Source organism: Benincasa hispida, chromosome 11, assembly GCF_009727055.1.
Source record: "Benincasa hispida cultivar B227 chromosome 11, ASM972705v1, whole genome shotgun sequence".
In the NCBI taxonomy this organism is placed as follows: domain Eukaryota; kingdom Viridiplantae; phylum Streptophyta; class Magnoliopsida; order Cucurbitales; family Cucurbitaceae; genus Benincasa; species Benincasa hispida.
In genome coordinates, this window is record NC_052359.1 from 73,565,874 (window position 1) to 73,581,086 (window position 15,213).

The 15,213-nt window shown below is 36.9% G+C and overlaps 1 protein-coding gene across 1 annotated transcript in view; it reads left to right on the top strand.

Moving 5' to 3' along the window:
• Positions 1-521: 521 nt before the first annotated feature.
• Positions 522-15,213, top strand: part of LOC120090923 (regulation of nuclear pre-mRNA domain-containing protein 1B-like) — a 43,881-nt gene continuing 29,189 nt past the window's right edge. Inside the window, exons 1-3 of the mRNA XM_039048615.1 lie at positions 522-858; positions 1,134-1,240; positions 6,000-6,247. Coding sequence (XP_038904543.1) covers positions 1,162-1,240; positions 6,000-6,247 — 327 coding nt within the window. The 5' untranslated portion in view covers positions 522-858; positions 1,134-1,161. The remainder of the gene's footprint in view (positions 859-1,133; positions 1,241-5,999; positions 6,248-15,213) is intronic.

Consider the following 15,213-nt stretch of genomic DNA (forward strand, 5'->3'; position numbering starts at 1 on the left):
AGATTATTAATGATGAAATGTGATCTTTTAAAAAAAAACACGAATAAGAGATTAGAGAATAAAATATGATTTGTTTTTATTTTTATTTAATTTTAAATATTAGAGATAAAATGTTTTTTAAAAAATTTGTGAATAAAATATTAGAAGATAAAATATGATTTATTAAATTTATTATTTTTATTTAATGTGCCTTAGATATTATTGATAAAATGAGATTTTTCAATGATTTAGATGTGAAATTACATAAAATATTTCAATAATCATCAATTAAATAGACAAAATGAAAAATCAAATATTTCTTTACTATATGGTATAGATATTGATAAACATATCTAAACCCTATATTTTAGCAAAACAAAATAAAAAAACAATGCATCCCAAAAATTCAACTCGAAAATTAAAATAACCAATTTAGAGGGTTATTCATTTATTTATTTAATGCAAAAAAGGTTTTTTTTTTCTTTTTTAATTACATTTAAATCGAGATTTTTATTTTCCATTTTTGGTCAACATTTTTTCTCGATAATTTGACGAACTCTACAAACCAGTTTTTTTGAGCTTCCTCCACTTATCACCCTTCTTCTGAACCATGTTTTTGCTGGTGAATTAGGGAATCTCCTGTCGACTTCGAAAAGCCTCCAACTTTTCCCACTCTTTCTCGGTTTCAATTTCCTTCTTCTCTTTATTTAATTCTGTTCTTCTCTGTTCATCCTCCCCTTGTTGCGAAGGAACACCAATACCAGAGAGAATCTGCGACAATCAGCATCTTCCTCTCCACTGCTGAAATTTGTCCTCCCCGAGGTTTTGTTAGGGAAAGACAATCGTTAAGAGTGGAGTTCCTAAATCAATATATGCCAGGTATTCGAAATTTCAAATGGGGTTTTCTTGAAATCTAGATCAACCCTTTACATAGCGACGATGAATAACTGATTGGGATGTGGAACCCTAATGTTCTTATTCCATAAATTCTTGAAATGGGTATCGAGTGAAATTGTTTTTCGTGTTGACAATGATAGTTATGCCTGCTAATATTGGGAGGTGGGATTTGTTTACAATTTGCGTGCTTAGTATTTTCAGAGCTTACGTAGCTACAATGAACTACAATTTTTTTTTTAAAAAAGACTTTCGTGCAGGGTAATGTAACAAAATTCTCGTTACGGGATGAACAACGAGGTTTTTGAAGTACAGGTATTGACTGAGAAGTTATCCAAACTCAACAATTCTCAGCAGAGCATTGAGTGTATCCTTTCCCTAATCATTATTTTTTTTATCCATTTCTTTTTTTTGGAAAATATTGCATTGCCCATTCTATAACACACCTGCCCTTTACAGTTTTTGTTCGGAGATTTTTTTTCCATATATTTTTGAACCCTATGTTTTTGGTGTTTACAGTCATGGATGTCAAACGAGAAAAAAAAAAAAAAAGAAAGAAAAGAAAAAGCAAAGTAATGACTTTTGTCAGTTGCTAATTTTCTAATAGGCTTTTCCCCTATTAGAAAAGGCCCTATGAAGTAAAGGGAAGTGCATCAATTCTTAGAAAAAGAGGGAGCGAGCCTATAGAAAAAATTAAGAAAGTCAATTCAATGTATAGACCTCAAGTCAATGGTACGACAGACAGCGCTGCCTGCACGCGAAATAGCTTCCGAGGTCAAGCAGTCTCAATTTCACTACAGGATTGATTTGGGAATGAATGCTGGGTTGGGCCACCTCGAATGGTGTGAGCCGCATGTGGGGAGACCCGCACGTATGATTTTTAGGGGGATCTAGTTGAAAGACCGCTAGACAGCTTGCTGTTTTGGGAAAGCGAGAGATCTCATTGTCCAAGAAATGCTCTTTCCTCTAGCGGGATCAGACTCTTCAGGGACAGAGGACGACCTCTTCACAATAGAATCGTACCTTTCTTTCTAAGACTAAGAAGAATCCACTTTATTAATGAAAACATGGAAAGACAAGGAATGAAGTAGAAGATCAAAATCCAGTCGTTTATCCAAATAGCAATTTGAAGATTTATTCTTATTCACCGAACGAAAGCTACAGTTCCACCAACTGTGCTAGTTGCGGCGTTTGGGCCAGTAGATCCAGAGCAAATAGGCGTTGACTTAGTTGCTTTTGCAGTGGATTCTAATCCCGATGTTGATTTGATGCAACTTACTGGTGATAGTCGCAACACTTCCTAAAAAGAACTAGGTTTGGCTCGTTGTCTTTGATTCTTTACCCATAACATAAGATAAAGGGTGCGTGCTTCAACATCTCAATTTGAACCTCTTGCTTTATGGAGAAAACTACGATCTTTGCTGGATTGGCAGTTCAGCCACATAATTTATCCTTCAAGCTGAATAGAACGAACTTGTCCTGCTCCTTTAGTTTAGAGCAATAGAGTTGACTTGCTTCTCACTAACGGCTGAATCATAAGCTTCATCACTCGGTCAGATAAAATTAAGAAAAAACTTTATAAACGGAAGCTTTCTACTTTATCTCATGGTTGTATTCTAACTCTCTGCTCCTATGTATTATCAAGCATTTCGTTGTACTATTTGTCTCTATTTTTTATGCCTCCATCGGTTAGCCTTCACATGGATCGTTCATTGCATTCTTTCTTTTGGGAAGGAACTAATGGTATTAAAACAAATTACTTGCTCCGCTGGAATCTTGTGTCAAATTCACAGCTGGTTGGTGGACTTGGGTTTTGAGATTTAAAACTCAGAATTATGGTCTTGTTAGCAAAATGGGAATGAAGATTAATGAATGAACCCCATTCTTTTTGGTGGAAAGTTATTATTAGTAGTATTCATGGTTCTTCAAATCTTTGTTGGATTTCTGGTTCCATGAATATTTTCAGTCTTGGGAGCTCTTGGTTGAATATTGCAAAGCTTTGGAAGGGATTTTGATTCACTTGCTCGGAAATGGTAGAAGAGTCCTATTTTGGATTGATATTCGGATGGGCAACTCTTATTTGAAATCTTCCTTTCCCAGGTTGTTTGCTGTACGTTCCTCTCCTAGTGGGACCCTTTTTTTCTAATTCTTTTTAAAATTTTATATAATTAATTATTATTGGGACAGCCAAATTGGTGCTTGGCAATTTTCTTTTCGAAGATCTTTGAAGGAGAAGAAGTATTTGACTTCGAGTCTTTGTTATCCACTATTTCCACTGCCTCTCTTGGTCCCAATGATGATCATTGTGTTTAGTCCAACCTTTAGAATTTTTTTCAGTAAAATCTTTGTCCAAGCATTTGGTGTCTTCGTTACTGACAAATAAGGTGGGATTCTTGGTTCTCTGGAAGTCTAAATGTCCCAAAAGGATTGAACATTTTGATCTGGATTATGTTGAATGGTAATCTTAATACCTCAGAGGTCTTGCAAAGGAAGAATCCCAAGAAGTATCTCACGCCATCATTTTCCCGCTTTTGTTATTTGGCTGAGGAAACTCTTCTTCCTTTCTTCTTTGATTGCCTCTATGCTAGATAAATTTGGGCTCATTTGTTTGCAATCTTCAATTCTCATTTGGTATTCTCTAATATATATGTTTTCTGAAACGGAAACAAGATTTTCATTGAATTAATGAAATACTCGAGTTACATGAGAGGAAACAAAGCATAAAACTCAAACTTGCCAATATAAAACAAGAAATATAAGACTAAACCCACTAAAATCTGGATAACGTTGGACTTGAAAACAACAATTAAAGCCCATAGAAGATTAGAAAGTATAAAAGCTTCCTCCAAAATTTTATTGAGAACCGACAATCCAACACTCAAAGAAAGTATGTGGAGGGTCTTCAATATCTGCCGAACAAAGATAAATTGAGGCTGAGAGTGATTAACTTGGAAGCTTCCTTTTAGGAGAAACTGAGCAATTAAGCTCCCCAAGATCAAAACCCAAAAATAATGTTAACTCTCCTTGAACAGCAAGAAATCCATGGGAGGAAATGCCACCAAAAGCTTGAAACTGAAAATGAACCTGAAGAATCCAATTATGCAAACAAATAAAACTTCCTTGATAATCCTGATCTTGAACCCAATTATAAACACACATTAAACCTCATAAACAGGCAACCAAAATGTATTCTTGAATATATTTAGAACTGATGTTCCAGTATTGCTTGTTTAGTGGTCCCTGCTACATTCCAAAGTCAGTTTGATTTGGATAAATGCTGTCAAAGCAATTCATTCAGAATTATGGTTGGAAAGGACTCATGGTTTTAAGCGTTTTGAATTTGCTCGTTTAAAAGTGTCTACTTGTTGCTGTCTTCCTAAATTATTAGGGGCATTTTCTATCCAAGATATTTGCCTTAATTAGAATGTTTTTACCTCTCATGATTAATTATGTATTAGCAGCTCTTTATTGCATTTTTTCTTTTACATTTTTCACCCTGTTTCAAATTTTGTATCTAATTTATCTTTGGAGCCGTATTCTCTCATTCTCTCATTCTCTTTATTCTCTTTTCATTATATCAAGTTTCTTGTTTCAGAAACAATTGTAGCCTTCTCATGATATATTTGGATTTTATTAGTTTCTTTCACTTCCTTGGAGTTTGTTTCCTTTGAATATGATGAAACTGTTCTCGGAGAAATCTTGGAACAAAAGTATTGCATCATAACATTTTTGTATCCTTTCATTATTTCAATGTGAACTTCGTATCTTTTCACTATTTCAATGAGAACTTTGTATCTTATTGAAAAAGATATCCTTTGATTGGAAGGCTTTCTTATAGTTTTTCCAATATGAGATCCTCAACATATTCCATCAAGATGGTGCGTCTTTGGGTTCATCATTCTTGGGTTGAATATTTTTTTTTTTGATTGAATATCCATTTTGAGCTTCGTGGGCTATGATACAATATTTAGATAAAAATGAGGTTCCATCTCAAAACGAATTAGCAATGGGGGAATAACTCGTCTATCTTATAAAGATGGTGAGTTCTTCTCATTTTTCCAAATGTAGGATCCTTAACACCTATGAAGTTTAATCAATGTACTAAAAAGAAAAAAGTTCAAGTGGTGGTTATTTTAGAATAGGGCTAACTCTGAGTGGCTGCATTTGGCCAATGAAAAAACTGCAAGGTGGCTAATTCTGTGACAGCAACGCAACAAGGTGAACTTTGTTTCTTTTCTTTACTTCACTTTTGTTTTGTTTTCGTTTTTGTTTGTTCCAATGTTTTAAAAGGCTTAAATGACCTCAAGGTGTTTTCTCATGGAGGGGTGAGGCATAAGCCTTGAGACAATATGAAGCGTAAGCCTCATTAAAAATTAAAAAAAAAAAATATTTTAATCATAAAACATAAAACCTGATGCAGTAGGATTAGGTTAATCTTGGGCAATTTTTTGGTCAATCCTTTTTACTATCTTTTTGTGTTAGTTCTCTATAAATAGAGAATCTCCTCTCTTGTACATCAACTTGATAATCATAGTGAAGATACTTGGTTTGATTCTAAGAAAAAAACTCTCCATTCTTAGGCTACACCGGATATCAAGGGAGGTTTTTATAAAACAATCTCACGTGATCAAAGTGCCCCATGAAGAAAGACAAATTATAGTATTTATTCTCATTGGAGATAAAGTTGTTCATGTTTGGAGGGGAAGGAGAAGGGAGAGGGACTTCATTATTAAGCATGGAGGCTGATGATTTTGTGATCGAGATTTTTTTTGATGCTGGCATTAAGCTTGATGATCAATTGCTTCTTATGGTTGAACATTTTCGTTGTCTTGTTTGGTAACTTTGGATTGAGAGTAGTTTTTGTCTTGTATTCTCTTTCTTCTTTAGCTATAAATTTATTGGATTAGAAGATGTTTTGGATGTGATAGTTCTTGTGCTTAGATGGAGCAGTTTTTTGCATTCTCTTTGTGATTCTTTTTTGGTTGGGTACATACTGAATGGGGAGCGGTTCTTATACTTTATATTCTTTGGAGAATGTTTTATACTCAAATCTGTACTCTTTCTTAATTAATTTCTGTTGGTGGGTGCAATTGTTATGTATCTGTTTATCTTTGATACCAAATTAGCTTTATCAAGATGGTGCATTTCCCACCGGAAAAAGGCCAAGCAGATTGTTGAAACATGGGACAAATCATTCAACTCATCTCAGAAAGAGCAGCGTGTTTCATTTCTGTATTTGGCAAATGACATTTTGCAGAACAGCAGGCGCAAGGGGAGTGAATTTGTGAATGAATTTTGGAAAGTTCTTCCTGGTGCTCTCAAGTATGTCTACGATCATGGTGATGAAGGTGGAAAGAAAGCAGTTGCGAGACTTGTACGTCTTCTTTTTACTTGTGTAGAAAAAAATGATGCCAATAAATCTCCTTATGTTTTTATTTCTTTAAGCATGTCAGTTAACTCCAACATGTTGCTCAAAAGTAAAACATTTTGCATTTATGGGTATCTGACTTAAGAATTCTCCTCCTCCTTTCATTCAAAAAAAAAAAAAAAAACAAAAAAGGTGAAGAAGAAAAACGGAAAAGGGAGGATGCATTCCATTCATCCAGCTTGACAAGTTTGTATCATAAGTATTTCTATTTAGGATTTCCAAAGATTGGCATTGGTAATAAAACTCTCGTTTCTACTTAAGCAAGTCATTTGATTATGGTGTTTCATGAGTACTGTGGGTGCTCAATTGGCGATAATTCCTAAAGCTTGTATATTAGTTAGGAACGATCTAGTAAATTCTAGATATGTGGGTTTAAAACTTCCGTTTGAAGCGTAATATGTGGTTGCTTTCCCCCTTTGCTGTTTGATTTGTTATTCTAAAAGTGTTTCTATTAATGACAAACTACTATAAAAGAAGACTATTAAACACTATGAACTGAACTGGCCGTTGGAGGTAATCATCGGAGTTGGCCGCCGAAGGGAGTCATTGGAGATGGTGGTTGTTGAAATTGGGGGTCGGAGGTGGTCTACGCGGGAGTTAGCCATCAGAATGATATCGAGTTAGCCAACGGAGTAGGTCACATAAGTGGTTGACAGAGGTGATCGTAGAGTTGGCCGCCAGAGGCACTTGTCTGAGGTGGTTGTCGTCGAAATTGGGCAGCATAGGTGGTCTTCTATGGAGTTGGCTGTTGGAGTGATCATCGGAGATGGTGACTGGTGGGTGGAGTCATTGGAAACGTTAGAGGGAAGGAGAGTTAGTTATTTTAACCCTGGAGTGTAAATAGTTTTACTGTAACAAAAGGGGATTTAAAATAACCCTTACTCTCCCTTGTATTAACATGTCCCAATTGCTGAGTGGACTATTATAGCCCACTCAAACCTCTTCAAGTTGGAGCTCCAAACACCCCCTTAATGTTTGACTATTTATTTCTCTATTTTAGACTTTGCTATTTATACGTAAATGTTATTTATCAAATTGAAATTTATGATACACGATGATTTCAATTTGTTTTCTGTTTCACGAGTTAACAACCTTATTCAAGACACCACGGAAATAACAACACCCAAAACCTCTGAAATACCAAGACAAACCACACATTGCAGGACAATGATTATAGACTAGTGAAACACAAAGACATTGTCTTATATTCTTGTCAATGTAAGACCAAAGAAAAATTTGTGTTACTTGATGTTGATTGCATAAGATTTGATTTTGCATTCTCTTTCTTATACTGGTGGATGTTCTCAGTAATTGTTGATCATGTGACACTGGTTGATAGTGGAAAAACTTAGTAGGTCTGGATTATCCTAATAAGCCTTACTCTTAGGGAGGATACTAGGCACTAGTTGGGAAATTGAGTAGTGATATCGTAAATGCTTCTTATTAAGTCTCTGGGAAGATTTTTTATCTACAAGATTCTTAAGAGACCTTATTTAGGATTCATAAGCCAATTTTAGTTCAGATATATGTGATTGCACTTTATTGGACTTAGCTTGTCTAATCTCAGTGTCGGGGAGAATGTTATTTGGTGTAGGTTTTGTATATTTCTATCCACTTGGCAATTGGAGGATTCTATTTCCTATTTCAGAAAAGAAGCTTCAAGTCGAACTTTATCCAATTGATGTGTTTGTATTCTTGATAATTGAAGTATTTGTAGAGATCCAGTTCCTTCCGGGATTGATAACTTGTGGATTTCTCCTCTCTAAGAGAGAAGGAAAAATTGGAAGCCTCGCGCACTTTGGAAGAGAATAAAACTGTGGTGTTTTAGTTTGATTGGACTAGTTTGGATGGGTTCAAAACGGCCATCTTTCTGGAGAGTTGGGAGTGTGTTATGGAGGATATTTGAAAGGTTTCTGAATTTTACAAAAGGTTGGTGATTGATGTTGCTATTAGTCAGATGTATTGATATGAACCATCTAAGGCATCAAATTATTATTTAAATTTTATTTAATAATTTTGATGTAATGTTAGGGGTTTCCAATTTTAAGCCTTGTAGAAGATACGGTTTTTCTTAGGAGGTGGGAGGTTTGCCTTGTTCAGTTAGTCTTGGTTGGGCTGTTGTATTTTATTTGCAAAAGTTATCGTGTAGTAACTTCTTTTTTCCATTAGTTATTTTTTATTTGTAAAAGTTACTGTGTAGTAACTTCAATGAAAGTTTAGATTAGTAAGTGCAAGGCGATAAGTCACCTAATTACTTTGAGGTGGGAGGCGATAAAAAAGCATCGTCTGAGTAAAGCGAGGTGCACTTAATAAAATACTAAATAAATATTATATATAACTTAGTTAAAAAGCAATAAAAACTTAATTTTAAAAACATAAAAATTTTAATAATCTATCTTATATTTAAATAAAATGAGAGGAAAAGTAATGATATACCAGAAAAGAAAATAACGTTTATTTTGTAATATGGTAAAGAGACGGTATTGCAGTCTAACTAAAAATTAAATTAAGTAAGCTTCAAACATGCCAGCTGTTAGTCATAGAAGAAGATACAGCTAGCAATTATATTTACAAGAAGAAAAATATTCAGCTAGCAATTAAATTTACCAGAAGAAAAATATTGCCATCTGTCACGACTCATGATTGCATGCAGCATACAACTTTAATGAATATAACTTCTCTTTTTATTCTTCCGTCTCTTCCACTTATTCTTTCAAACTATTTTTCTTCTACTTCTTGTCAGACACTTCTTCTACTTCATAGTATTATTCTTATCTGTTCTTCTCGTCCTTTTTGTTCTTCTCTTCTTCTTAACCTATTCTTCATCTTTGTATTATTATTTTCTCCAAATTCTTCTATTTATGATGTTACAACTCAGAAGGGTTCTTTGCCTTTTTTTTCTTTTTAAATAAAAGACACTTTATCAAGAATAATCGTTTAGATCAATAGGCGCTCGCCTTTGTTTGAGGTGATGGCACAAAAAGGCGAAAGATGGTGCAATAAGTCAAGCGCCCTGTTGAAGGCACTCGCCTTGTATACCTTCAAGGTGTTGAGGTGAGGCCTCACTTTGCCTCGCCTCTCGCCACAGGCGAGTGCCTGGGCTCTCCTCAACAACACTGGTTTAGATGTTATTCACTTTGAAAACTTTCTCCTCCAACTTGTCTGACTACTTACAAGGAACTTTTTACTTTTTACTAGAAGGGGTTTATGGTGTAAGACCAAAAGAGCCCTTTTCTAAATAACTAGTTAAAAAGGATAGGGTTAGTTAATTGCTAATTGTCAGCTAATTGTTAGTTGTTATGATAGTTAGTTAAACATCTTGTAACTAATTTCCTCTATAAATAAGATTCTTTTCTCCTATTTCGAGAGAGAATCATTTCATTCAAAAATTAGTCTTTTGGTATTGCACCAAATTTGTATCAGAACACTCCAAGAATCCGGCTTAATGGCAGGAAGAAGGGCTGCCCACCCGAGAGGAGAAGACGTTCAAGCACAAGACCAAGAGGTGGAAGAAAACCCCACCCTCGCTCCAAGAACTACAACGATACGCTTGCTGTCCTGAAGGTTCTTTGGAGGGAATTCATGAATCATTGAACAACCTTAAAAAAACAGTGGCAACGCTTGTAAGAAGATTGGATGTATTGACAATACTGCCCCAACATGATGAAAATGCCCTGACATTCAGTCAAGTTTGCGGAAGAAGAGGTAGACGTGGTGTTCGACAACCAAGAAATTTCCAATATCAGCAAGAAATTCATCAAGAATGGGCTCTAAGATTGCATATGCAGTTCCAAGAAGATCCAAGAAGATGTTTGAATAGGCAAGAATGGCAACAAGAATTTCAAGAATGGGATTCTTCGAGTGAGTATGATCAAGAAGAAGAGTTTTATGCTCTAAGAAGATGACGAGACAGAAGATATGAAGCTAGAGGTGATCCACAGGACTACAAAATGAAGATTGACTTGCCATTCTACCATGGTAAGCATGATATTGAACCATTTCTTGATTGGATCAAAAACATCAAGAATTATTTTGATTACATAGGCACAGTTGATCACAATAAGGTACGTTCGGTAGCATTTAAGTTGAAAGGGGGAGCTTTCGCTTGGTGGGACCAATTGGAGGTCAATTGGCAAAGACAAGGCAAAAGGTCTATCTGAACGTGGGAAAAAATGAAGAGGTTGATGAAAGAAAGGTTTCTTCCTCCCAATTATGAGCAAACATTGTATAATATCAAAACTGCAGGTAAGACCCTTGAACAGTAGTTGATTTTGTGGAAGAATTCCACCATTTGGAAGCAAGAACTGATTTGGCCAAAAACGAGCAACACCTAATTGCACGGTTCATTGGCAGGCTAAGAATAGACATCAAATAGAAGGTAAAGCTTCAACAATTTCATTGGTTAGCTGATGCAATTTCTTATGATGAAACAGTGGAAGAGTTAAATGAAATTCGCTCCAATAAAATTTCAAGAAAGGCTCCTTGGGATGCTTCCCTTAGTAGAAAAGCTAGCACTTTGAATTACGCTTCTGCTAATCACTCTTCCTCACCAACGGCAACCAAGGAAAAGGAAAAAGAAAAGTAAGAAGAGGTTGGTGAGAAGGAAACAAAGGCTGTTACAAGAAGACAGTTCAAAATCCTTGTAACTGGCCTACATTAGGCAAATGTTTTAGGTGTGGCCAAGTGGGTCACTTGTCTAATGAGTGTTCCCAACAAAAAACAATAGTATATTTGGAGGAGGAAGAGGATTCGTTGGCTGAATGCAATGAAGATGATGAGGAAGAAGCCAATTAAATTGAGATGGATGAAGGTGATAGGGTGTCTTGCGTTCTCTAAACGGTGTGGATTGCTCCCAAAAGAGATTTGAATCCTCAAATACATTGCAAAATGTTTGTTAAAGAGAGTGAGACTGATATATTGGGGCTTGTAGTTGCTGAAAAGATAAAAAATAAAAAAAACAGTGAAGACATTCCACACCATATTGACTTGGTTCCAGATGCTACAATCCCTCATCTTCCTCACTATAGGATGAGTCCTAAGGAGTATGAGATCCTCCACCGACATATTGAAGAATTGTTAAAAAATGGGCATATTCAACCAAACCTTAGCCCATGTGCAGTGTAGCCCTACTCACGCCTAAAAAAGTTGGTAGTTGGAGGATGTACGTTGATAGTGAAGTATTGCTTCCCAATCCCTAGAATAGGTGATTTACTCAATCAATTTGGAGGAGCCTTGATTTTTTCGAAAGTGGACTTGAAGAGTGAATACCACTAGATTCGAATAAGGTCGAGGGATGAGTGGAAGACTGCATTTAAACCCTACTTCTCATTCACAGACCGATGGCCAAAACAAGTTACTGCATTGATTTGCCTTGTGACCTACATATTAATCCAGTCTGCAATATTTCGGATTTGAAGACATATCATGCCTCGGATGACTTTCATTTAGCTTTTTAGCTCACTTGAGGGCGAGTTTGATTTTGAGAGGGGTGGATTGGTGTAAGGCCGAAAGGGCCCTTTTGTACATAACTAGTTAAAAAGGATAGGAGTTAGTTAAACATCTTGTAACTAATTTCCTCCATAAGTAAGATCATTCTCTCCCATTTTGAGAGATAATCATTTCATTCAAGAATTAGTCTTTTGGTATTGCATCAGTTTATGAGGCAAAAAGTTTTGATTCTTATTTCGATCTTGTATGGTGGAAGAAGATGAAAAAGTTTCTCTCTCTTTGGATGCCGTGTATTCTTTCATTTATTCTCAATGAAAGTTGTTGATTCTATAAAAAAAAAGTCTCTCTCTCTCTCTCTCTCTCTCAAATTTTTTAATTGAAACAGAGGTGGTCAAGAAGTTTATGGACCTTGGGGGATTTTTTTTAAACCATTTGAATCAACATGTATTAGATGACTAAATTTACCTCTTATCTTGGTTCAATTATTTTACGAAGAACCGAGAAAGTTAATTAACTAAAAAGAAAAAACATGCGAGCAATTTTTCTACATTACAAAGGCAAAGAGTAAATGATGTAGATAGACCTATAGAAAAAGATCAAACCTTAAAAGGTTGCATAAGGGAGCTTGGTATTAATATTGAGATTGAAGACGAGGAATAACAAGCCTGATTAAACGTATTCAAATTCTTCCTCCCTAAGATGAGTGAATAATTTGACTGGTGGACGATCTTCAATTGGAATAACAAACTCCACCTTATACTGAAGATTACCAGAGATACGCTCCCCCTTCCAAACATGTACACAATCCTTCAACACTCCTTCCATCCCCTCAAGATTTGCATCTGGTAACTTCACTACATGATACACCTTTAAAGGCGCCTTAACCTTAACCCTAGCTCCAATTCTAGTGGCCGCTTCATCAGTCTCTTCCTCCGACAATGACGTTATCATTGCCGAAACAGTAGTAGTTGAGACGAAGTTCTGGAATCTAATCTAACTGTAACCTTGCTAAACAATCTTCTCCCATTTCTAATCGAATAGTTGAAATGATTAACGATTGATGACAGAGAACAAATGAATGAGGAAAAGAATGATTTGACATAAGGACTAGAGAATACCGTCATAGAACAGACAGGACGAGCAGATTTCGACGCCAACGATGGTATCACACCGATACTGATCATTTTTGTATCTTCGGTGGAGTCTTTCGCCGAAGAAGGAATTATATATTATTGAGAGTCTTTAAATTTTAATATTTATAGAAATTTCGACCTTGGGGGATTAAGCATAGGATAGGTAATTTAAGGTCTTATAGGCTAAATGATGGTTATGTTTCCATCATGAATATAATACCTTATGGCACAAAGTCTGGACCTGCAATGGCAGAGACTATTGACCCTCTTCTTGTTCCTAGCCGTCTGTTACGAGTCCGGGAAGCCAGGAATCCTAAATATGAGGGATCCGGATCCCTCAAAATAGAGAAGGGTGGGCAGGGCTTCCGCAAGGGTCTCCCCCCTCTTCCCGGTCAAGATAGATGGGAAGAAGCAATGCAGTATGGTCCTTACCTATATAAGTAGACCTTAGAAAAGAAACCTTTCCTTTATTAGGCTTATGATGTAATAGGAATTGGGTAAAATAGTAAATTCAAAATTAGTCTTGCTTAGTCCTAGATTAGTTACATTTTAATTCCCTTTTAGTTATCTTATCTTACCTATAAGTAGGGATCCTTTCCTTGTATTTTCACAACTTTGTGATAGACCCTCAATAACCAAAGTTTATGAAAGAAGAAAGAACGTGAAGGAAAATAAGTAAATATTGAGAGAATATAAGGGCTAGGGAATATTGTTAGTTAGAGGAGGAAAAACAGAAAAGAGAGAGAGTGAGGAGGGGCCCACGGGAAGGGAGAGTTATTTGTAAGGGTGAGTGAGGCCATGAGGGGCATTGGCAATTTTGTATCAATTCTCATATTTTGAGATTGATGGGAGAGAAGGGAAGCTCTCTAAATCTTCCCTTCTGTTAATAAAATAAGGAAAGACATTCCAACCTTATTAACTAGTATTAGAGCACTCACCCGGACATGGTGGGAAAGATGGAAGCACGATTAATTGCAAGGGAAACACAAGTGGATCGAGTAGCCGTGGGTCAAGCAACTCGATTAGCCGAACCATCACAATCAACCCGAACTGGGGAAGCTCGACCAGGTCGTCCACCACGATTATAGCGCGAGGAGAAACAGGAACGAAGGGGGTTGCCGGCGGCTCGTTTCGAAGACTATCTGATGCTGAGATGAAGGAGAAACGGGATAAGGGCCTGTCCACCACGATTGTAGCGCGAGGAGAAACAGGAACAAAGGGGGTTGCTGGCGGCTCGTTTCGAAGACTATCTGATGCTGAGATGAAGGAGAAACGGGATAAGGGCTTGTGCTTTAGATGTGACGAGAAGTTTAGTTTTGGCCATCGTTGTAAGAAGAGGGAGTTGCAATTCATGTTTGTTCAGGAGGGGGAAGATTTAGCAGAGGAAGGGGAGGAACTGGATAGAACATCATCGGAGGACGCAAAGGAGATTGCGTATCTTTCCTTAAACTCTTTGGCTAGGCGGAGCTCACCAAAAACGATCAAGGTACGGGGAGTCATTGGTGATAGGGAGGTGGTTGTATTGATTGACGGGGGAGCAACGCATAACTTCATCACCTCGGAGTTAGTCACGGAACTGCAGCTGCCAATATCACCCTCCGAAGGATATGACGTAGTGTTGGGCTCGGGGGGAGCTGTTCAAACCGCTGGAGTATGCAAAGGTGTGTATATCACCATTTCCGATTTATCAATTATACAAGATTTTCTCCCTCTACCGTTGGGTAGTGCGGACGTTATTCTGGGAGTAGTGTGGCTGGAAACTCTTGGGCAGATCATTTTCGATTATAGACGGTCAACCATGGAGTTCAAAGTTGGGGAGTGGATAGTCCAATTGCAAGGAGACCGAGGCTTGGTGAAATCACAAATGTCCTTGAAATCCATGGCCAAGGCAATTAGAGGAGGGGACCATGGGGTCTTGATAGAATTAAACAGCTTAGACCTGAACAGAGACAAGGTAGTAGAAGAAGAAGACGGTACAACTGAGACCATGGGGGATAAAACTGATGTACCTCAGGAAATTCAGCAAGTACTAAAGAAATCCGAAGCGGTTTTTCAAACACCATCTGAACTACCTCCACAACGAAGACAAGATCATACCATTGAGCTACTTCCAGGGGCGGGACCGGTCAATGTGAGGCCTTATAGATACCCCAATTCCAGAAAGATGAAATTGAAAGAATGGTCAAGGAGATGTTAATGGCAGGGGTCATTCAGCCAAGTCGAAGTGCTTTTTCTAGTCCGGTCTTGCTGGTCAAAAAGAAAGATGGGAGCTGGCGTTTCTTTGTCGTTGACTACCGTGCCCTGAATAATGCAACCATCCCAGATAAGTAC